The 22,960-nt window shown below is 55.7% G+C and overlaps 1 protein-coding gene across 2 annotated transcripts; it reads right to left on the bottom strand.

Moving 5' to 3' along the window:
* Window positions 1-207: 207 nt before the first annotated feature.
* RAC2 (Rac family small GTPase 2) lies at window positions 208-15,850 on the bottom strand. 2 transcript variants are annotated; one of them, XM_004743172.3, is made up of 7 exons: window positions 15,666-15,848; window positions 13,391-13,462; window positions 5,680-5,797; window positions 4,995-5,057; window positions 4,395-4,554; window positions 1,413-1,544; window positions 208-938 (listed from the first exon to the last, which is right to left on the bottom strand). In XM_004743172.3, the coding sequence occupies exons 1-6, from the start codon at window positions 15,698-15,700 to the stop codon at window positions 1,414-1,416; spliced, it is 579 nt and encodes a 192-aa protein (XP_004743229.1). In that variant the 5' UTR covers window positions 15,701-15,848; the 3' UTR covers window positions 208-938; window position 1,413. The 2 variants fall into 2 exon arrangements, with proteins under 2 accessions (XP_004743229.1, XP_044939840.1); XM_045083905.1 differs by lacking the exon at window positions 208-938 and having other exon boundaries at window positions 4,388-4,554; window positions 15,666-15,850.
* Between the last annotated feature and the right edge of the window lie 7,110 nt (window positions 15,851-22,960).

The following is a 22,960-nucleotide window of genomic DNA, read 5'->3' as shown; positions in this document are numbered from 1 at the left end:
CCCTAATTAGAACTTCACCTGGGACCGAAACTTGCCTTTTTTTTTTTTTAAGCTAACTTTGAACCTGCAAGGATGCTCTGAGTGTCACCTGCCAGAGAATGAACCAGACAGCACAAGGCAGAGCAAAGAGGTATAGGAAAGCAAGCCCTGATGATGTGCTTTGAGCCCCCTTGATCGAGCTGCACCTGAAGTCATGATATTTCCAAATTTCATAGGATCAATAGGTTTATTTTCTGCTTAAGCAGGTTGTATTAGGTTTTCCATTTGCAGTAGCAAAAGTCCTGACTGGCAGGGACTGAAAGTTTCAAGACTCCTACAGGCAAATGTAGCTCTGTGAATGACGGAGAAAGACTTGAGCAACCGGAGGAGTCAGTGGGATCCCGGTTTTTGACTGGCTGTTGCAGGGACCCACTGACATGCAAAGAATTTGATTTGATGTTGTCCGGGAAAGGAGGGCTAAGGCCGCAGGAGCAAACTTCTGAGATACCCATTTTAGCTCAGTAGGAGAACGTTCAGACAAGCAAGACCATCAATACTGGAGTAGCCACCTCAGGAGGGAGTGAGAGACCCATCCCTGAAGGTATGCGAGTGGTGGCTGGCCATCATCCTGTCCGAAATTTCCAGAGGGGATTCGGGCATTGGGTGGGACTGGGGTCAAGGGGTAGATGCTGCCACGTGCGGCAGCGGGTGCTGACCACACTAATGGCTCCCTTCTGGCCCCTGCGAAGGCGGGAGTAAGGAATCAGGAGCGAAGCCTGCAAGTTCACAGCCTTCCAGCCCCCGGGGGCTTCCAGCCCGGAGAAGATGAGCAACCAATCTGCAGCCATCTGCTAAGAAACACCACAGGGAGGGGACAACAGGGCCAGCCGGGGTACCGCTGGGCTTTGGGTGAGGACCCCGGAGGTCACAGCCATCTGGCTGGGAGGGCTGGGCGCCACCTGGAAAGGAGACATGCAGGGGGTAAGGACCTGGGGACAAGCAGAATTGCGTGCCCCCGCGTCCCTCCTCCGCCCCAAGAGCCTCAGCTCCGTCTGCCCTGCCTCCACCCTTATGGGTGGGTATTAGGGAGACCCTGGACCCACTTGGGCTCTCCTGGGGGCAGGGGCCAAAGGCATCTATCCATCCCTCTTCCCTCCGGCAGGGCTGGCAGAGTGGAAGCCTCATGGCACCCCTGCCGTGGCTCTGGCTTTTTTTCTGACACGCCTTCCTTCTGAGACCCGGGCTCCCTGCCGAGGGAGCTCAGGCAAATAGGGAAACTGAGGCCGCTTTGATACTCCCCCTTCTGTCTTGGCCTAAATGCCATCCCCTGCGAAACGGAAGGCCACAGAGTCATGGCAGGACGCCCCTTCCTGGCGGGAACGTGCTGTGTTCGGGTGGGGACGGTCACGGAGCAAGGAAGGAGGCTCTCTTACCCTACAGGATGCTGCAGGGACGCTTCTGTGGCCGCACGGGCTGGGGGCACAGGACGGCCCGGATCGCCTCGTCAAAGACGGTCTTCAGGCCTCGCTGGGTGAGGGCCGAGCACTCCAGGTATTTTACAGAGTCTGGGGGGGGGGCGGTGGGGGGAACATCAAAAAGGCAGAAGCCAAGGTCAGGGAGGGCCCTGGGCAGAAACCTCTCCCGAGCCAGGCCGTGGGGTCAGGGGACCACCGCCCGCGCCTCCGCTTCCTCATGCCTGGAATAGGAAGCTGGACCTCAAAAAGAGAGGCCAAGACCCACAGGGGCAGGTCTGAAGTTTTCTTAGACACGGCAGCCCTTAATTTGTGGAAGGCAGGCAGCAGTTTGGATACATTCCTGGGGGGAAAGGGAGCTCAAGTGACAGTGACTGAATCTCTCTCTGCCTCCGTTTCTTCTAGAAACTTCCCCAGGAGGCCTGAGGTGCTCGCCAGGACCTTCCAAATGTCATCTGACCATTCCTTAGCGTCACCTCATTTTACAGACGAGGACACTGAGGGTCATAGGTGGGGAGTCGTCTGTCCAAAGTTTCATGCTGAATGTTTCTCCTCCCCTGAGGGGTGGCTGGGGGCTGTCCGTGAGGGACCGGGATGAGAGTGCTTTTCCTCCCCCACCTGAGGGGACCAGGCTTCTCCCAGGTGACAGCTCAGGGCAGGAGCTGTGGGCCCAGACAGCCAGAAAGGCAGGCTGAGCCCCCACTCCAGTGGCAGCATTCCCTGACCTTCTGGAAGGAACCTCTGTGAGTTCCCATAAGCACTACGACACAGTTTCCCCAAAGTAAGGAACCACAAAAACCCTTCTTCGAAAGGGCTGGGGGCATATTTCAGGAACAAGAGGAAAGAGAGGGGCAGGAAGGGGAACTTTGCCCCCATGCTGGGGTCTGCTCTTCTCTGGGGAAGGAAGCAGACAGGCTCTGATGGGCACCTGTTCCCTGCCAAGCACTGGCCTGGGTGCTTCCAAAAAACCATGTGAAGAAATACTTCCCCGCTTACAGATCAACAAACAGGCCAAGAGAGGGGAAGCCTGGGTCCCAGAGACATGCAGCTGGGGAGAGGGGAGCCAGGACTTCTGGAGAGGGCAGCCCCTGGAAGAAGGAAGCCCATGGAGGACCTGGGGTTGGGAAGAAAGCAAAAGTGGGGCAGGGTCAAAGAAGCTGAGGTTCAGAGAGCATGTCCCTTGCACAAAGTCACGTGTTGGATGTCTCCCCTCTACTCGGGAGCACTCTCCCACCAGGGAGCATGGGCAGTGGTCCCAGGGCCTGGCTGGCGGGGACAGAGTGCCCTTGCTTCGGTCTGGGAGCCTTATCACCTTATAACATTCTGTGCCTAGAAGGGTGTCCCTGGGCATCCGGCTGTCTCCCTGCAAGGGACCAGAGCCTGTGTCCACTTCTTCCACACCTACCAAATGCCTCCTCCCCAGAACCAGACACCCTCTTGCTCTTCTTGGCCCAGTGGCATCCAGAACAAGGGTCCTGAGTGGGGGTGCTGGGCTCTCATTGGCTCTGCCTCTGACCACCCGACGACTCCCGTCAGTCTGTTTGTGCCTGAGCCTCCCTTCTGTCTAAGACATGGTGACCCAGGACACCTGTCAAGCTGAGGCAGGCAGGGCCAAGCAGCTGCAGAGGACATGGTGGGGGGCAGGTTAGGAGGCAGCTGCTGTCTCTCTCCCACCCCCCATCAGACCTGCAGCTCTCCTGGACCTCCCCTTGGGCCCAGACTGGTCCCAGTCAAGTTCAAAGTCACTGCCCCTGCCCCACCCACACTTGGGATCAGCTCCAGGAGGGATCATCCAGGGACCAAGGCAGGACCTCGAGCCACCTCCTTACAGAGGAGAAAGCACCTTCAGGGATCATGCAGGCCAGCCGGTACGAATGGAGAAACTGAGGCCCAGAGAGGGGGTCCCACTTTCCCGAGGTCACACACACTATCAGTGCTAGAACCAGGACCAACATCCAGGCTTCCAGGCCCCTTCTCCTTGCCCCAAAGCACATGCTTTAGAAGGGGATGGGTCACATGCAGGCTAAAGAGTTAGAGCCACGGGGCAAAAGGAGTTGGGGGATGAGTTAGTCAGAGAACAAGAGAAGGCAAGGGTACAACCCCCGCAGGGCTGAGGAGCCAAGGACCCCAGAGTGGGGCTCAGGACCCAAGGCTTAAGAGGCAGCCCAGGACCCCTTGAGGGAGATGGCCATGTCGCAGGACTAGTCACAGGAAGGGGGAGGTGACAGCTGCGGTTTCTCTTCCTGTAGAGATGTGAGTCCCCAGAGCCCTCCCACTTCCGGCGGAAGGAAGAGCGGTGGGGCTGAGGCAGGGCTGGGGCGGGGAGACCCTACCTACTCAGGGGCCAAACCCTGGACCTGCAGGACCCTGTGGCGAGGCAGAGTGCCCCAGGCCGGGGCAGGGGGTGTCACTGCTCATGGGGGTCAAACCCGGCTGGGGACACCAGGTTCTAGGGCAGATGTGCCATCCCCAGGCTACAGGCAGGTCACAACTGGACCTGGGACAGCAGGCGCAGGCGCCGGGAGAGAGGCCAGACCCCCCAGTTACAGCCTCCCTGGGGCAGGCAGCTCCGAGTCCCCACGAGGAAGCCCCCAGACCAGCAATTTGCTATCTTGTGTTCAAATTCCAGTTCTGCCACCCCCTGGCTGTGTGACCTGGAGAAGTCACTTTACTTCTCTGGCCCAGGGATCAGGAGGCAAAGAGCAGCTGGTCTGAGGAGGGAGGCTGGGGAAAAGGGAGGTGAGAAGGAGGCAGCAGGGAAGTCATCCTTCAAACCTAAGGCAGAGGCACGTCCTCCAGGAAGCCTTCCTGGATAACCCAAGCTTGACTTGGCTGCTTGTGCTCAGAGCAGGCACCACACATGTCACTCTGTGCCTGCTTCTGTCCGCTCCAAGGCACTTCTCCCAGCCAGCCAGCTCCCCTCTCTGAGCCCGAGCCCCGTACCGATCTCCTTGGCCAGGGCCAGACCCTGCGGGTAGGTGATGGGCGCCAGTTTCTTCTCCTTCAGCCTCTCAATGGTGTCCTTGTCGTCCCGCAGATCCAGCTTGGTGCCCACCAGGATGATGGGTGTGCTGGGGCAATGGTGTCGCACCTCGGGGAACCACTGGGCCGGCGGGGGGGTGGGGGGGAGGCCGAGGGGGCATGGGCATGGGGACAAGAGGGGCGCCAAGTGTGAGAAGAGATGAGGGGGCACGAGGGCGTGAGGGGAGGAGGCATGAGGTGGTCCAGGGTGGGGGGGATGTGGTTACAGGAAAAGAAGAAGCAAGATTCACGAGAGATAAAAGGCAGGCAGAGGTTGTGTGCAGAGGAGAGCGGGGACATGGTCACAGAGTGTGGGGAGGAAAGCTAATGACCCCAGCCCCCTCTGAACCCCCTCTGAGTCTCACCCCCGGAGTCCCCAGAGCCACCACCCAGCCCTGGTTGGCCCTGGGAACGCTCTCTGCCCACGTCCCCTGCAGCCCCTCCCTCCGCGCCCCCTGCATCTCCTCCCTCCCTCAGGGTCACCTGCCCCAAGCCCCCAAGGTCCCGCTCTGTGCTGCTCACCTTGGCCCGGACGTTCTCATAGGAGGCAGGGCTAACGAGGGAGAAGCAGATGAGGAAGACGTCCTGGAGACAGAGCAGGCAACAGTCACCCAGAGAGGAGGCCTGGAGGCATCCCAGCCCGCCCCTTCCCCCCCCACCCCCCGCCGGGCATCCCCTGAGCTGTTTATCCAACCCTTCGGAAAAGCCTGTCCCAAGTGGTGAATCATCAGGGGACCCTCTACAGGCAGTATGGCTATGGCCCCATTCTACAGATGGGGAAAGTGAGATCAAGGGCTTGCCTCCAGAACCCGTACTCCTCACCAGGTGCTCACTACCTGTCAGCTGATCGCCAGCCTGGAAGGAACACCAAGGGTGCCAGGGCCTAGGAGCCACAGAGCCACCTGCAAGCTTGCCCCCATCTCTCCTCCCCTCCCCAGAGCCCCTGGGACTCAGAGTCCTGGGCTCCCTATGGAGGCCCCATCCAGGGTCTGCCTGGGGAGCCAGGAAGTGCCAGAGCCCATAGAGGCAGAGGGGCTGGAGAGACAGGCACAGTGAGAGCAGGGGTACTGCAGGAGGGCAGGGAGAGGCACGGGGAGGAAGCTCCAGCTCCGCCCAGGAGGGCACCGCTGCGATGGGCAGGGGTCCCCAGCCACTGGCCCCAGGGCATCGTCCCCAGCCGGAGCAGGCTGAGCTCAGGGCAGCTCACCGTCTGTGGGTAGGAGAGTGGCCGGAGGCGATCGTAGTCCTCCTGCCCGGCCGTGTCCCACAGCCCCAGGTTCACGGGCTTGCTATCCACCATCACGTTGGCTGAATAGTTGTCGAACCTGTGGGGGGACGTCCAGAAGAGTCAGTCTCCACGCCCGGAGCGCAGGCCTGCGGTCAGCCTCGAATCGCTCCGTGCGGAGGCCAAGACCCAGGTAGGGGTGGTCATAGGCAGTCACACAGCGCTGGGCACTTGGCTTTTCTTTCCTTTTTTTTCCTTACTGATTCATTACATTAAAAAATATATTTTTTAAGATTTTATTTATTTATGTGACAGACAGAGACCACAAGTAGGCAGAGAGGCAGGCAGAGAGAGAATGGGGGGAAGCAGGCTCCCCGCTGAGCAGAGAGCCCAATTCAGGGCTCTATCCCAGGACCCTGGGATCACAACCCGAGCCGAAGGCAGAAGCTTTTACCCACTGAGCCACCCAGGTGCCCCTACATTTAAAAAATTCTTAATACAGGTAAGCATCGAGAGGAAAATATTGTCTCCAATCACCTTTCTGCCCCTGCCTATCCTTTGAGAGGTGATTTTTTTTAGGCCATACGCCATTTCCTCTAAGGCTTGATCCGACTTTCCCAACCTACTATGCTGGCCTGAGGTTGGTCACCCCCCATGGCAGGAGGGGTCCCCCTCAAAGCAAACCCTGAGACGAGGAGGCGACACAGTGGCAGCCTTGGGAGGGGAGTGGGGAAGAGACAAGGAAGGGCCAGCCAGTGAGCTGTTACTGTTGGGGCCGCTGGAGACGGGGTGCCTCTAAGGGGCATGACTTGGGGTCTCTATCCAGCCCTCTATCTTTCATTGGCAGAAGGACGTCCTAGGGCTAAATCCCTGGTCTTCCAGCCCACCCCCAAGTGCACACCGAAAGCCATCAGTCACAGACAATTTCAAGAAATGCCACCAACACACACAGATAAGACATGCGCCAAAGGGATGGTGGGGCAGGGTACTGACAGGAACAGCCAAAATCCCCTGCCAGCACCAGCGAGACCACCTGGGCAGTCAAACAAGCTTCTAGATTTTCTTTTTATTCAACCCAACAGTATTTCTCACTAGAGGAAGGTGCTGGTTTCTCAGCCTGTGGGAAAGAAGACTGGGATCAGAGAGGTACAGTGACCTCCCCAAGGCCACACAGCCAGTGAGTGACCAAACTAAGTGGGAAATCAGTTGGGTGTGATTCTAGCATTCACTGCCCTGTGCTTTCCGGAGATGCCCTCACCTCCTGCCTGTGAGGGCCAAGGATCATCATTTTGTCTCTCCTCACTGAGGCTACCCATGCAGGCCCTGCTCTGCATCCCTGGACGTGGTCCACTGAGACCTCAGGCTCCTCTGCCTTCTCTTCCCCTCATACATCAGCCAAGCTGTTTCTTGGGCAAAGCTTACACTGCCTACCTCCCTGGACTTGCTCCTGCCCAGAATGCCCTTCCCCACCTCTCTTTGTCCAAATGTTCCCACTTATCCTGACCACACAGTCCTACCCACTCTCCAGGATTTTTCTCCCATCTGTGCCTCTGTCTAGAATATACTTTTATACCCTTTCACCCCTGTTTCCTATTCGTGCTTCAAAATCCTGCCCGGGCAGCTCCTCCTTTCTGGGGAAAGCTCCAGGCCACTTCCTTCTCTATCCCTCACCTGGAAAGAGCCCATTGTTCCCTCCCTCTTTATCTTGACTGAAAGAGGCTGTGAGGGTGTCTCTGTCTTGCCTGGGGCCCTGGGCTCCAGGAGGGCAGGGCCTGTGCCTTCTTCCTCTCTAGTCTCAGGCCTAGCACTTAGTGAGTGGATCGAAATTAAAGTGAACTGAATGAAGCCCTTGGAATGCCACCTCCTCCAGGAAGCCCTCCCGGAATGTCGCTCAGTGACAGGCTGAAGAAGCCCTAATGTTTCAGAGTGACTCCAAAGACACCTGTTCTGAGAAAGACACACATACACACGCACCCAGAAGTGAGCAGCCTGGCATTTTAACACACCATGCTTATTCATCTGTGGAGCATTCCAGTCACCTCTCAGTTCCACAGATGACCCGTTCTCCGCTGCCTGGAAATTCTTACAGACACTCCTCCTCTGACTTCCCACTCTTCTTCCTCCCTCACTCCTCCTCACCGTGCCCGGCTGACTCTTACTCACCCGCCTCTAGCCCCATCTCCAGGTCACCTCCTCCAGAAAGCTTTTCCTGGCCCCCAGCCAGTCCAGCCAAGCCAGCAATCTTTGTGCCAAAGCAGGCGCCATGCCTGGCTTGCTCCTCACAGCACCCTGAGGCCAGCACAGTATAAGGCACACAGTAGGTGCTCTGTGTACCAGCTCTGGATGCCACCCACACTGCCGGGGGATGTCAGGAAGAAGCCGCTGTCCAGAAAGACACCGCAGGGCATAATGGGAAAAGAAGGGCCTTCGCTTCGGTCAGGAACATCCCTTTGGGACACACTTACAGGGTTGGGACACTCTTCTCTCTAATGTCCAGCCTGAAATTCTGGTGCCCAAAATCCGCCTAAGATTCTTTGAGCCAAAGGCCTGTGTCCTCTCGGAGCCATCCCCACGGTCTCAGGGGCCGTGGCAGTGGGGAAAGAGTGGGGTCCTGGGACCTTGGAGCAGCACCAAGTACCAGATCTGGGGCCTGGCAGAAAGCTAGGGACCTTTCTATGTTAGGTCTTGAAGTCTCAGGTAACCTAAGACAAAAGAACCTCAAGTTACTCCCATCAGACAGATGGGGAAACTGAGGCCTCAAGATGTCAAGTAACTTTTCCAAAGCCAACCATCTCATAAGCATAGGAGCTGGGATTCGAGCCTTGCTCCTTCTGTGACCTCTGTTAGTGAGCAAGGGCCCGGGGCTGGGGGGGGGGGGAGGACGGTGATTTCCCCAGGGACAGCCACCCAGAACTAGGAAGGACCAGAGTTCCTTGTGAAGCCTTGTTCTGGCTGTGTGACCCTGGGTGAGTCACCTACCTTCCCTGAGCCTCACTTTCTTCAATGTGAAAAAAAAAAAGTCCTTTCTCTTAGGACCATTAGGAGGATCTGAAGAGACAGAGGACAGTCAGGTCACCCCGAGGGAAGATGCTAAGCTGCTGAGATCACATTTCCAATGTCCTCACACATACCCGCTTGTCCCTCCCCAGAGGCCTGGCTGCCAGGGTCCAGGGGATCGCTGCAGGCACGCAGCAGGGACCCATGGCCCTCCAGGGTCCCCCTTATTTGAGACTCAGGGGCGGCCAGGACCAGAGGGACCTTACACCACCGCTCTGGCCGGCCCCCACCGCTTTTTCCAGATGAGGAAACAGGCCCACAGACAGGAAGGCACTTGCCCAAGATCTCACAGTCAGTTGGCGGTGGCCAGGACTAAGTAAGTCCTGTTCCCCAATTCAGAAAATCCCACAGGGTAAACATGGGGGCTATTTTGTGGCTGGAGAGGCGGGGGTTTGAGCCTGGGTGTGAGGCTTCCCTGAGCTGTGGGAAGACAGAGAACTCACATTTGCTGAACACCCAGGGGTGTCAATGACAGTTCCAGGCCCTTCCTACTTAGACCACCTCAGTGGGCCCAGGGAGCAGTTACCACCCTTATTCCCATGCTACCCATGAGGGCACAGACTCAGGAATAGGAAGAGACCTGCCCGAGGTGACACAGATGGCGTGTGTTCACCCCGAGTCCGTGCGGCCTCCTTCTGTATTCTCAGGGCTGCAGGCCCAGCCCTGACCCTGGAATGGAGTGGAGCAGAGGACTGGGGACGTGGGAGAAGGGAGCTCAGCACACAGCATCGCCGGACCCCCGCCCCAAGCCCACCCCCAGAAAGGAAGAAGGTGTACTCAAGGAACCCAGAGATCAGAGGGCATGCATGGCTCGTGACATGGGGACAAGAGAGGAGTGACCAGGTCAGGCGGGGCGTGGACCCCTCTTGGGACTCAAGTCTCGGTCCTCAGGCCAACAGGCCACGGCGGAGAGGCTTGGCCAGGCGGGGCTGCAGGGGTGGGTGATGTGTGATCACATCTGCATTTAGAAAAGGCTCCTCTTGGGCTGCCTGGGTGGCTCAGTTGGCTAAGCAACTGCCTTTGGCTCAGGTCATGATCCCAGAGTCCTGGGATCGAGTCCCACATCAGGCTCCCAGCTCCATGGGGAGTCTGCTTCTCCCTCTGACCTCCCCTTTCATGCTCTTTCACTCTGTCTGTCTCTCTCTCTCAAATAAATAAATAAAATCTAAAATAAAAGCTTTAAAAAAAAATAAGAGGCTCCTCTTGGCCACTGGGTGTAGAAGCCCGGAAGGAGGGTCAGGGGGGAAGCTGGGCGGCCAGTGGGAGGCTTGTGGAGCCGGCAGTGAGAGAGGAGAGAGGAGGGTGGCTGGGGGAGGTGGAGGGTGTCCCAGGCGGGGCACAAGGGGCTGCCCGTGGTGGCAGGAGGCCGGGCGAGGGGCAGTGAACGCCCAGCAGAAGACCCTGGGTGTCCGCATCCATGGAAGTCCAGGCTTGACTTGTCAGGAGGTGAAATGAAGGTGAAATTCAAGTACCGGCCAATGGGACCTAAATTAACTGTGTGGTTTTCCTTCCCACCAGCCGAGCTATCCGCGGGTGGCTGAGTTCTGGCACCTTCTCAAAGCAGACCAGAGCTCCCAGTCACTCCAGAGTGCCAGGGACATGCTCGCTCTGTTCTAGAAGCTGGTAGGATAGCCATGAACCGGACAGACCAGGGCCCTGTCCTCCCGGAGCCAGCAGGGGAAGTCGGATCAGGAAGGGCCATAGAGAACATCAAGCATGGGGCGCCTGGGTGGCTCAGTGGGTTAAAGCCTCTGCCTTCAGCTCAGGTCATGATCTCAGAGTCCTGGGATCGAGCCCCGCATCAGCTCTCTGCTCCGTGGGGAGCCTGCTTCCTCCTCTCTCTCCCTGCCTGCCTCTCTGTTAAATAAATAAATAAAAATCTTTAAAAAAAAAAAAAAGAATATCAAGCAGGGGGGCGGGGGGCGGGGCCTGGGTGAAAGGGAGGGACCCCTTGAGGCAGGGGTCCGGAAGCTGATCCCTGAGCAGGGAACTGAGTGATGGCCAGGAGGAGGACAGGGGTGTGGGGAGGCTGATGGGATCCACAGGGAAGCCCAAGGGTCTGGAGTGAGGGGGTAAGGGTGGGGGCCTATGGTAGGAGATGAGGCTAGGGGTGGGGGGCAGGTGCCATTCCGGGACTCACACGACAGGAGAGGAGACGGTATCAAATGTGAAGGGGGGCCGTGGGAGGGGGCTTAGGTCTGGGCACAGCTGCATCTAATTTTCGCTTTTGAAAACTCATCTGGGCTTCCTTTTGAGAATGGTTGTAAGGGGGAGACGTGGGTGGGGGAGAGCCCCTGTGTCACAGGCAGGCAAGCGCAGGGTCCTCCTGCCATGTTCTGGTATCCCCAGTACCCTCCACAAGACTGTCTCCCCCTCTGTGGCATGAGGGTTTGACCCTGAGCTGTTAACCCCCTACCCCTGGCAAGGAGCTGAGCGCAGCTCACCTGCTTATCTGATTGTGAGCTGGCCTACGTGCCTGCAGGCCCAGCAAACTCTTTGGGCTCCAGCAGACCCTCCCGGCCCCAGCAAACCCCTCCAGCCCCAGAAAACCCCCCGAGCCCCAGCAAACCCTCCCCAGAAAACCCTCCAGGCCCCGAACCCCAGCAGCTCTCCCCATCTTATCTCTGTGCCAGAGATCCCCTGTTTTCCCCAACTCCGCTCTCACCAGCGGCCCCACCTCCCAATGTCAAGAGTTCTGCGTGACTTATCTCCGCTTCCCTGTACCAGGGGTACAGGCACTATAGCGGGAACCCCTTGGAGGGCTCGTCCAGAGCCAAACAACTCTGTCCGGGACCACACAGGAAGGGGACAAGCAGGACTGACACATCTTTGCAGGAGCAGAGGCAAAACGAAAATGCAAGATCCCTCTGCAAAGGCCAAGAATTTCAAGACGGCCCTAAGTGTCTGACCCTACTCCCCAGAGTCCTGAAAGGCAGAGCTTGCCTGGTTCATTCTGTCTGGCCTGCAAGGGTGGTGTCCTGAGACCACCAGGGACCACCAAGGGCCAGGGCTCTCCAAGACATTAGGAACAACTGGGTCCAGCCTGGCCTCTGCTCCTCTCCCTGTCTTGCACCAGAGAACACGCCCTTCATCTCCCTGCCCAGGGGAGGCACCCCGGCAGTGAGCCTGGGGTTGCCCAGTCCAGTCTTGTCCCTATAAAAAGAGAAACTGAGCCTCTAATAGGGGAAGTGACTTGTCTAAGGCCCTTCAGCAAATGCGCCCCCAGCCAGCTGGGACAGGCAGAGGCAGGACAGCAGGCAGCCAGTGCAGGGTCGATGATGGTGACCTTGTGCAGAAGCTGCCTTTCCTCTGGCCTAGAGTCAGCCCTCTGTCAGCATTAGGAGGTGACTGACGGCCCAGGGGCAAATACAGCAGGCACGGAGTGGGACAGGTGCCATCACCAGACCGTCTGGGGACCTGGGGCAGAAATCGGTTTTCCAGGCTCCCTTTGCGGGTGTCTTTGCCCTGTCCTGGCTGCCTGCCTTCCTCTGGCCCAGGCCGGGATGCCAGTCAGGGTCCTGGGGGTCAGGAGGCCCCTTTGCAGTGACCCTCAGTTTCCCCATGGGCGGCCCAGGTGGAATGCCACCTCTTATGGGGCTCAAATAAAAGCAGACGCGTGATGTTCCCTGCAGGGGCCAGCACACGGCCGGCCCTCAGTGGCTGGAGGCTAGCTCCGATGGACCGTCTCAGGGCCTCTCCATGAATTCGAGTCAACTCAAAACACATCCAGTGTGTGTAAGACAGCGCGTAGATCACGGCGTGCCTGAGACACCAAACTGAGCTGATGGGGTGACCCAAGGGAACTGGCTGAGCCTTCCCACCCACAGAGACTCCTGGTCACGAGAAAGATCAGATCAAGTCTTCTGGGGAGTGAGAGGGCTGTGGGGCTGGGTGACAAAGTCTCCGGGGGAGGGGCCCTGCAGCTGGCCTGGAGGTCTGAGACGAGTTTGAAGGAAAGACACTCCAGGCAGAGCAAACCGCTTGAGCAAAGGCCCTGAGGTGGAAATGCCCAATGAGAGTGTGGCGGGGACAAGCAGACAGAACGTGAGGCAGCGTGGGGGCAGTGATGCTGGAAGGGAAGGTTGGGAGAAGCCGGTGTCCCACTGGGGGTGGGGACGCTGTCCTGTGAGCAAGGGGGCTGCCGAGGGCCGGTGCTTCCCCACGTACTTCCCTCCCGAGGCTGCCACCCACCCACATGGCATCCAATAGCAGCCTTGCCTCCACCCTCGACAAGAGGGCAGGGCCTTCCACTGGCCTCCAGATGGCACAGCCCTCTCCCGTAAGTCCCGCTGCCTGCTCCTTGGCCAGGGACAGCCTCCTCCTCCTCCACCAGCCCACGCTCCCCTCCACTTCTCAGCCCTGCGTGACCCCCTTTGCCCACACCACACCCAGCCGGGGGGCCGCCCATCCCACCTCACCAGCCCCATCTCTCCCGCTCTGATGGCCTCAGCACTGGTGGCACTGGTCCGCACTGCCCCCCTCAACATTGCACACTGCTTCCGACGGGTCGTCAGGCAGCTCTGCCAGGTGGGGACACCCCTCCTAGGCCCCACCCAAGGCCCAGCCCACAGGAAGCGCCTGACAAGGGGGTGGGCTTGGTGATGCGTGTCCTGGCTCCCGCCCCCTGCAGACTCACACGGTGGGGATGTACTCTCCGGGGAAAGCGTTGGTGGTGTAGCTGATGAGAAGGCAGGTCTTGCCCACGGCTCTGAAAGACAGGAGGTTCGAGGAGACGGCGGTCATGGCCCCTGCCCAGGACGCTGGGAGGTTTCCAGGTCCCCCAGCCCAGCCCTCAGGGAAGACCCAGCCCCACCTCTCCAGGCCTCAGTCTCCCCACCTGTGAATGCCAAGTTCAGCGGTCCCAAGCCTGAGTCACAAGGGTCATCCAGGCTATGTGTTAAAGGGTGGGCTTCAGGGTCCTGTCTCAGAGATTCTGAGCCATGGTGCGAGACAGGACTGGGAATCTGTATTTTTAACAAGCTTTCCCAGGTGACGCCGACCTGGCACAGTTAAGAACTGGGGGTACCTGGGAGCCCACTGAACCGGACAATCGGTGCCTGACCAGCCCTCTGCTGTCACACGCCTGGGTTCCAGATCCCAGCTCCACCACCTCCCAGGGACACGGCCTTGGGCAAGGCACTTAATCTTCCTAGGCCTCAGTTTCCCCATCTTGAACATCGGGATACGAGGCATTTCTCCTCCTAGGAGTGTGCTGATTCGTAAATCAGGTGAAGCCCACGGAAGAAGCCAGCACCATGTCTCGCAGAGAGTAACAGCCGGTCGACATCAGGGAAAGCCTGTCGCTCCCTCCTCTTTCCCTCCCACCTCCCCAGAGAGAGCAGGGGTTAAGAGCATGGAGTTTTGAAGTCAGAGAGACTTGGCCTCACGTTCCATGAGGTCTTGGGCAAATTACTTAACTTCTCGGAGCCTCGGTTTTCCCACCTGGAAAATGGGCCTCATATTAGGTTGGTGGGAAAACCAGATAGAGGGGGTATGACTGAGTCCAGTACCTGACGCATAGTAAGTGCTAGGGACTGCGCGCTGGCTTCCCCGGGGTCTGCAGGTCGCTGGGGCTGGGAGGGGGCACCGGGAGTGCAGGGCAAGTCTAGCAACCAAAGGGGCAGCCCTGGGCCTTCCAGCCCTGCTCCTGTGTTGGTCACTTCCTGTTCTGAGGAGGCCGGCCACCTTCTCCCCGCCACTGCCCTGCCCAGAGCTTGTCACCAAGGTGACTTTGAATGACTGGGACGTTGGCTTTTGCCCTCCTCTCCTCGGATCAGATACAAAGCGGAAGTGAACAGAGCCCAGCCTGTGGGCAGATAAGGCCAGGCCGGTGCATCGGAATCAGCTGAGGGCTGATAAAGGACCCGCTCTCAGGAAACCTGTCAGAGCCCAAGTTCGTCTGTCATGTAGGGCTGCTTAACCCAGGCCAGGAAAGATCTGAGTCTCTTCAAGCCTCAAGCTGCCCCTCTGTAGAACGGGGCATTGGAATGAAGGTCTGCCAGCTTGAGATGCTGGGGTTTGCTGGATTGGACTCCCAGGAAACCCCAGGAGGCACCTTGTGGGCTGGGGCCTGAGACACTGTGGAAGGCTAGCACCGGAGACTGGCAGATCCGGCCTCTTAGACCTTGTTAGAAAGAGGCCCACGGGGACATGACAACCCAAGGTCACTGTGCTCCCACAGCCCAGAAGACCCCTCAGCCCAGCCTAGCCCGCACCAGCCCTCCCAATCACCCTCACATCGCTTCTTTCCTCCACTTTCTCTTTATGCCCCCTCCCCCTCCTGCTTCTCACCCACATCCCCCACACATCCTCCCCAGCCAGGCAGGCTGCAGGGAGGGGGAGGGGAGAGCCAGGCAGGGAGGAGGGGAGGAGGTTCATAGTTATTGAGCACACTATGCCCAGCACAGCCACTCAAAATAGGTCAGGTGACCCCACATCAATCCCAGGGGCGTGGTCTCTTCCCAGATGGATGAACAGAGGTTCAGAGAGGCTCTGTGGCTTGCCCAAAGACACCCAGCCATGCAAGCCAGATACTAGAGCCCAGATCAGCCTGAGGACAAAGGCCAGAATCTTGGCTCTCCACTCCTGCACCTGCATCCGCAGAGTTGAAGACCAGTCCCCTAAGAGACGTGCTCCAGGTCTCGGGGTGCAGAGGAGGGGCCCCAGGCACCTCCACCCTCCGTCCTGTGCCCTCCAGCCACCTCCACCCAAGCAGCTTCCGGAGTGAAGCAGGCAAAGAGGGTGAAGTTGTCCTCAGCCCACCTCAGGGGCTCTCTCTGGGTCCCAGGACAAGAGGGGAGCAGCTCCTCCCGGCTGCCTCCCAGGGACTCCTATTTGGGCAGGACAGGCGGATCTCAGGGTACCCCCGTCAAGAGCCTCAGCCAGGTGAGGAAGTTCAGCCAGGTACCTACCCATCTCCCACCACCACACACTTGATGGCTTGCATCGTGTCCGGGACCTGGGAGGCAGCGCTGGTGACAGCTCAGGGCACAGAGGGTTTCTGCGGGCTCCAGGGGTTGGGAGAGCCTGGCAAGGCGCCCCGGCAGAGGAGCAGCCACAGCAGGACAGGAGGCAGGAGGAAGCGGAAGTGGAACTTACCCAAGCTGCTGCCCCAACAACCGTTTGCAGAAGGCGGAGCGTGCGGTCTGGCAGAACAGCTCGGGGCCCCTCAGGTGCTAAGCTGGGGCACCCGTGGGAGACCTGGGTATCCTCCAGGCTGGGGTGTCACTTCTTGCCCCTGGGGCCAGGCCAGAGCTGTTCTCCAAAGACTTCAGGCTTCCAGGAATTCAATGGATCGAAATTCTAAGTGTTAAGCATTTAATGAGTGCCTACTGTATGCTGGGCATAGTATCAGGCGCTGGTGAGTTCAGCCTTGCAAAAGGTACAGCTGATCCCTGGGAAGATGCCAGCTGACACGTGTGTCCATAAAACAAGGCAGGAAGCGATGGGGTCACGGGGGATCTCCTGGAAGGGAACCTCAGAGCTACACAGAGGGAGAACTGGAGCCCATGAGCATTTGAGCTAGCACCCAAAAGCTGGTGCCAGAGAGAGGGCACTCCAGGTGAGGGGATTGCATGAGCAAGACACCAGGCTCCCCCCAAGCAGGTGCAAGGATGGGGATCCCAGAGTGTGGAAGCATGAGAGAGGCAGGAGGTGGGGGGCAGGTGGGCGGCAGGTGGGGGGCAGGTGGGGGGCAGGGGCCTGCAGAGGGAGAAGGGGAAATAAAAGGGAAGTGACGGGCAGTGCTCCGCATGAGCCAGTCCTGTGCTGGAGGCGGCCTGGGGGGACCAGGCGCCTGGGGCTGAGGCCCCACGCATCTTAACGATGGACAAATGGAGGGTCCAAGAAGGCAGCGCACTCGCTAGGACCACCGGCCTGAACTCAACCCCAGGGCCAGGTGACTCCAAGTTCTTCTGGCACCTCACCTGCCGAAGGGACAAAGCCTCGGTTCTGCAGCTCATGGGAGGGTGAGTGCCCCCGCCTCCGCCCTTAGCCATGAGTCAACTTGGGATCTGAGCAGCACAGCCTCTCCCCGTGGCCTCTGAGTTCACCTGGTTCCTACTGTTCCTTTTGCCACTGCTCCCACACCCAGACGAAGAAAGAAGCAGAGCCAGTGGTCAGCCAGGTTGGACTGTCACTTAGGACGAACCAGGAAACCCCAGGACAGTGGCCAGCTCCAATAGGTGGCCAGTCAGTGATCAAACCCAGCCAACAAACTTGGGTGTCTGTCCCCTCTCCTTTGCATAAACTGAGCTCAGATGGTGGGAAACACTTCACGGTGCTTAGACCGGGTCAGGAAGGGCAGTGGCCCCACCCCCCTCCAGGACCCACCCTGGGCTTCCTCCCTCACAAACCCCCTAAGGACTTTCTTCTGGGTGTCCCGCTGTTCCGACCTTCTCTGTCCCATCCACTGCTCGTCCCTAGAGCAACCCCCATTGACCTAAACAATGACAGCAAAACCTAAATGCGATGTGATATCCTGGCTTGGATCCTGCAACAGAAAAAGAACGTTAGTGGGAAAAGTGGGAAAATCCAAATAAAGTCTGATATTGAGTTGACAGTATTGTCCCAATGTTCATTTCTTAGTTTTGACAAAGGTACGGTGGTTACGTAAGTGAGGTTGATGTAAGGGGAAACTGGGTGACGGTTAGAGGTGAATTCTCTTACTATCTTTTTGTCTTTTCTGTACATCTAAAATTGTTCCAGAACAAAACGTTTATTTATTTAAAAAGAAAAGAAAAGAAAAAAAAGAAGAATGCACCTCTTTGGGGAGACATGGTATGACTTGGGAAGGGTAACATGTGTGGGTTTTATCCCCTGTTCTCCCCTGTAGGGCGGGACTTCCTTTTGCAGTGAACAGTCTGCCCGACCATACAGGGCCCTAGTGGTCCTCCAAGCTGAGCAAGCCACTTCTCCAGACAACCCAAGCAAAATCCTCCCTGACTTAAGGCCATCAGACTCCCTCCTTCATTCTGCATGCCTCCGATGATACACCGCTTGAATACCTAGCACTGGGCTTGCTACTTCAGAGAACAAAACCACAGATTAGAAAGCTGGCCCCGAAGAACTCGCGCTTCACTGTGAGTGCCCCAGGTGCCCTGAAACCGCTCTCTTGGAATGTCCCCATCTGCAGGCAGCCCGCAGGCTGTGTGGACAGGCCAGGATTGGCAGAGGAACAAGATGGGAAGTGAGCAGCCTGGACGGCAGCATCCGGGTGGCTGTAGGACTGGAAGGACAGTGGCCACAGCGGTGTGCCTCCAGCATGAGATTCGCAGCTCTGAGTACATGACTGGAGGGGGCGCTGTTCCCCCACTTTATAGATGAGGAAACCAAGACACAGAGAGGCTCCCTGACTTGCCCAGGAGGACACACTTGTGGCCACTACAATGGAGGTGAATAAGTTCTCCTTATATAGGTTCTCCCTCCTTTCACAGATAGGGAAACTGAGGCCCAGTCCTTGTGACCAGGACAATGATGCCGCAGTCCCGGTCTCCGTGCCAATCCTCCCCACTTTATCTTTTTTCTTCTTTTTGAAGGGTCCATCTTGAGATGTAATTTATATTCAATAAACAGATCCATTTAAAGTGTACAGTTCCATTCATTTTGATGGATCTATACACCCATGAACCCTTCGCCATGATCAAGATACAAAACATCACGGACACTTAGATCACTGTGAGAAGCTCCTTCCCTCCCCTCACCACACACAGAAGCTCTGATGTGTTTTCTGTCGTTCTACATGACTTGGCATTTTCTAGAATTTCACAGAAATGGAATCGCGCAGTACGGACCCTCTGCAGAAGGCTGCTTCCATCCAGCATGTTTTGGAGATGCAGCCGTGTTGCTGCCTGAGCCGGGCCCATCCCCTCTCCCCAGCGGACTGGCTCCCGAACGGGAATGTGTCACCGTGTGGTTACTCATTCAGTCCTGTCCTCTTTTAACCACACTGAATCACAGAACCGCGGGGCCTCTGGGCATGCGTGCAGAGATCACCAAGGCCATGTTTACCCAACCCCGCCCTTGCACCACTGGTATCCAGCGCTTGGTTCCACAGAGCAGCCGTCCTGGCCCTGCTCACATACCTCCAGTGATGGGGAGCTCATTTCCTGAGGAGACAGTCTCTTCCATCCTTGGGCACCTGGGACTGTTACAAAACCCTTGTTCATTTCAGCCTCAATCCACCTCCTAGACGGTCCTCCCAGAGGTCCCCTAACTCAGGCCACTCAGATCTGGGCACTCCCTCCTCCTTATCACAAGCCTGAGGATTTGTGTTGGTAAATGTTTAAACCTCTACTTCTAGTTGGGTTATTTTTGCTGGGATGTAACCTTGCATGGTGTGAATGTATCAGAATGTACTTATCCCATCTCCTGTGGATGGATAGGAGTGAGGTTTGCAAAACTTGCTTTACAAACAGCTCTGCTATGATACATGCAGACCCCTGGGGGTGGTGGGTGAGGTTTCTCTAAAACAGAGCCCCAGAGCTAGAGGCCCTATACATCTTTTCTTTCAATAGAGTGAGGAGTCATGCTTCAGGAGCGCTCGGGGTCCACATTCTCGGCCACACTTGGCCTTGTAGGCTTTACATTTTGGTCAACCTCATGGATGTGAACCACCATCTCATTGTGGGTTTTTTTTGGGGGGGGGGGTAGATTTATTTATTTAATTAATTTTTAATATTTCTTTTATTTATTTATTTGACCCAGAGAGAGATAGAGAGAGAGCACAAGCAGGGACAGCAGCAGGCAGAGGGAGGAAGAGACGCAGACTCCTTACTGAGCAGAGAGCCCGATGCAGGACTCCATCCCAGGACCCTGGGATCACGACCTGAGCTGAAGGCAGATGCTTAACCAACTGAGCCACCCAGGCGCCCCTCTCATTGTGGTTTTAATTTATATTCACTTACTTCTGGTCCCATTAGCATTTTTGCAAGTGTTTATTGGCTGTGTGTGTTTCCTGTTCCCTAAATTGCCTCTTCATATTTTTTTGGTCCATTATTTTATATTTATTTGGGGAAGTTCTTTGTATACTCTGATTTCCAAATTTACATTGCTATATGCATTACATGTCTTTTTTCCAGTGTTTGGGGTGTCATCTCATCAGTTGTGGCTTTTAATAGTTTTTATTTGAATGTAGCCTCATGTAAACTTCTTCCCTGGTGATGTTGTTTTTGGACTGAGTCATAAGAAATCCTACCCTACACCCCCCGTTTCATAAAGATGTTCTCTTATGTTTTCTAAAGCTTTTAAAGTTTTGGGGCACCTGGGTGGCTCAGTCATTAGGTATCTGCCTTTGGCTCAGGTCATGATCTCAGGGTCCTGGGATTGAGCCCCACGCCAAGCTCTCTGCTCAGCGGGGAGCCTCCACTTCCCTCTGCCCCTCTCCTATCATGCTCTCTCTCTCTCATTCTCAAATTTTAAAAGATTTTATTTATTTATTTGACAGAGAAAGACACAGCAAGAGAGAGAACACAAGCAGGGAGACTAGGAAAGGGAAAGCAAGCTTCCCACAGAGCTGGGAGCCTGATGCACGGGGCTCGATGCAGAGCTTGATGCGGGTCTCGATCCCAGGATGCTGGGATCATGACCTGAGCCAAAGGCAGATGCTTAACACCTGAGCCACCAGGCTTCCCCAAATAAATGAAATCTCGAAAAAATATAAAGCTTTTAAAGTTTTGCTTTTCATGTTAAGGCTTTACACACTTGGGGTGGATTTTAGGATATGGTGAGATACGGAGTTAATTTTGTCTTTTCCATCAACTGCTCTGGCACGATTCACTGAGGCGTCCTGCCTGCCTTTCCCCAGTGAGCCGCAGCCCGCCCACCTGTCCCCTAGCAGGTGTCTTCCCGGGTGTGAGTCCACCCCGAGCTCCTCTGCCTGTGAGTCTACTCATCTTCCCTGAAGCCGACACAACATTGCTTTAATTACTGAAATCCTCTGCCAGGTCTCTGTATCTGGCAGGGTAAAAATTCTCTTCTCTTGAACTCCTTCAAAATGGTTATCACTGACCATTTGCTCTTTCATAGGAATTTGAGAATAAGCTTGTCATGTTCCAAGAAGAACCATGTCAGGATTCTAATTAGAATCTGGTTCAATTTATAGAGGAACTTGGGCAGAATTGACATCTTTGTGATATTCAGGCTTCCTACCCATTTACATGTTATATTTCCTCTTTATATCTTTCAATAAAGTTTTATAACTTCCCCCCAGAAAGGTCATGCACATTCCCACCAGATTTATTCCTTGATAACTTATTACTTTCACTGTCATCATAACGAACACCTTTTGAAATTGCATTTTCTGTTTGTTGCTTCTATGCCGGAAAAATGTCAAATTTTGCATATTGGACTTATATTATACTTATATGCCATACGGATGAAATTCTTGTTATAATTTATCTAGAGATTTTGTTACTAACAAGTCTAAGACTGTCTTCGTAGATAGCCCTTATTGGTGGAAAATGACAGTTTTACTTCTTCCTTCCCAAGTTTTATAATATTAATGTCTTGGGTTGTTTGGAGCCTTTACCATGGTGTTGAACAGAATCCGTGATCCTCTCTGTTTTATTTCTGATTTTTGGAAGAGTGCTTCGAGGGTTTCACCATTAAAGATGATGTAGGCTCTTGGCAGGTATTCTTATCCGTTAAAGAAGTTTCCTTGTTATTGTTAGTAATGACAATTCTGTTCTGTTTTTATCACAAGTGTTTAATTTTATCGAATGCTTTTTTTCTGTGTCTATGGAGATGTGAATAACACTAATCCATTTTGTTGGTGTTCAACTACCCGTGCATTCTTGCATAAACCCAACTTAGCCCCTCTGGAGAATGCTGCTGAACGTCCCTCATTAGCCACTGTCTGCTTCTTCTTTCTTCTTTTTAGTAACAATTGACGGGTGGACAGAGCAGCCCCTTCTGGTTCCTGCGCAGAGGTACCCCGCTGCTCCACTGCATTTACCCGCTCCTAGGACACTGTCCTGGCTTTTGTCTTCACACCCTCGGGACGCTGTCCTGGCTTTTCTCTTCACACCCTCGGGACCATCCCAGCCACTCCAGGGTTCCCACCGCCATCCCCAGACCTGCCGAAGATTCCCTCACCTGACCCCAGACATCCATCGGACCATCCAACTCAACATCCCCTCTTTCCTCCCCTCCCAGTACAACACAACCATCCCGCACCCCCTAACCTGGGACCTAGACAGCAAACATTTTTTTTTTAAGTTTTGTAGTTCTATTTTAATATTTTCACATTACCCTTGAACGAGTAATACATTCACCTGGTCCCATGCAAAAGAGCTTATCATGATAAGTCAGCCTTCTGACCCACCACCAAGCCACCCAATCCTTCCTAAGGAGGCCACCTCCATTGCCAGTTTCTTGTATGTCCTTCCAGGGATCTAACAGCAGGAAAAAAAAAAAAAAAGCATTCTTCACTTCCTTTCTCTGACCCCAAAAAGAAGCCCATGCTGCCCAGTGTCCTGCACTTTGCTGCTTTTCCTTTACTGTTTACCTTGAAGTTTGTTCCGTGTTCGTTCAGGTAGAGCTTCCTTCTTCATTTCTGCAGCTGAATGCCATTGCTGAGGCGTGCCAGATGCCTCTGATTAGCTCCCACGAAAGGGCAGGTAGGTTCCCAGCCTACCCGCCTTTGACTTCTCCCACAGTGAGGCCCCAGTACCACAGTGCGCCTGCGCAGTTCCACCAGGTGTGAGTATCCGAAGGCCCCGCCCCCTTGGGAGGGCTGCTGGGTGACAGGGGTGTCCTTCGGGCCAAATACCTTGGTGGTGGGGCGGGGGGTAGTACCTATTCATTCTCGCCCTAGCAGTGCCTGAAAGCTCATCTCCCTCGTTCTCACCAATAGTCTTCCAGAAGACTGTCTTATTCCTGATGCTCCTGGAGGCAGTGATAGTCCAATGTCGATTTGCATTCCTTTTAGTACGAGTGAGCGTCTTTACCAGGGGGATAAAAGCAACTTTCAATTTCCCTTTTCTGTGAACTGGGTTTTTATACCCTTTGCTCATTTTCTGGCTTGGTGTCCTGGCTTTTCATTGATTTCCATATTAGGTAAAAGAGCTGTCCGTCCGTCCCATGAGTCGTGTTTCCCCCGTTCCGTCGCTGTTTTCGCTCATGGCCTCATGGCGGTTGGAGCCGTGAAGACATTTTCATATCGATATTGTTCAGTTCATTGGCGATTCTCAGAAAGGCCTCTGCCACT

The sequence above is a fragment of the Mustela putorius genome, unplaced genomic scaffold (assembly GCF_011764305.1).
Source record: "Mustela putorius furo isolate JIRA1106 unplaced genomic scaffold, ASM1176430v1.1 tig00000738_pilon_pilon_pilon, whole genome shotgun sequence".
Lineage (NCBI taxonomy): Eukaryota > Metazoa > Chordata > Mammalia > Carnivora > Mustelidae > Mustela > Mustela putorius.
This window is presented reverse-complemented; position numbering and strand designations above follow the sequence as displayed.

Coding starts and splice junctions, on each gene's coding strand:
- RAC2 (XM_004743172.3), bottom strand. CDS start 15,700: ATGCAAGCCATCAAGTGTGTGGTGGTGGGAGATGG. Junction 5,798..13,390: donor GGAGAGTACATCCCCACCGT/GTGAGTCTGCAG, acceptor GTCCCCCCACAG/GTTCGACAACTATTCAGCCA. Junction 5,058..5,679: donor CACTCTCCTACCCACAGACG/GTGAGCTGCCCT, acceptor CTCTGTCTCCAG/GACGTCTTCCTCATCTGCTT.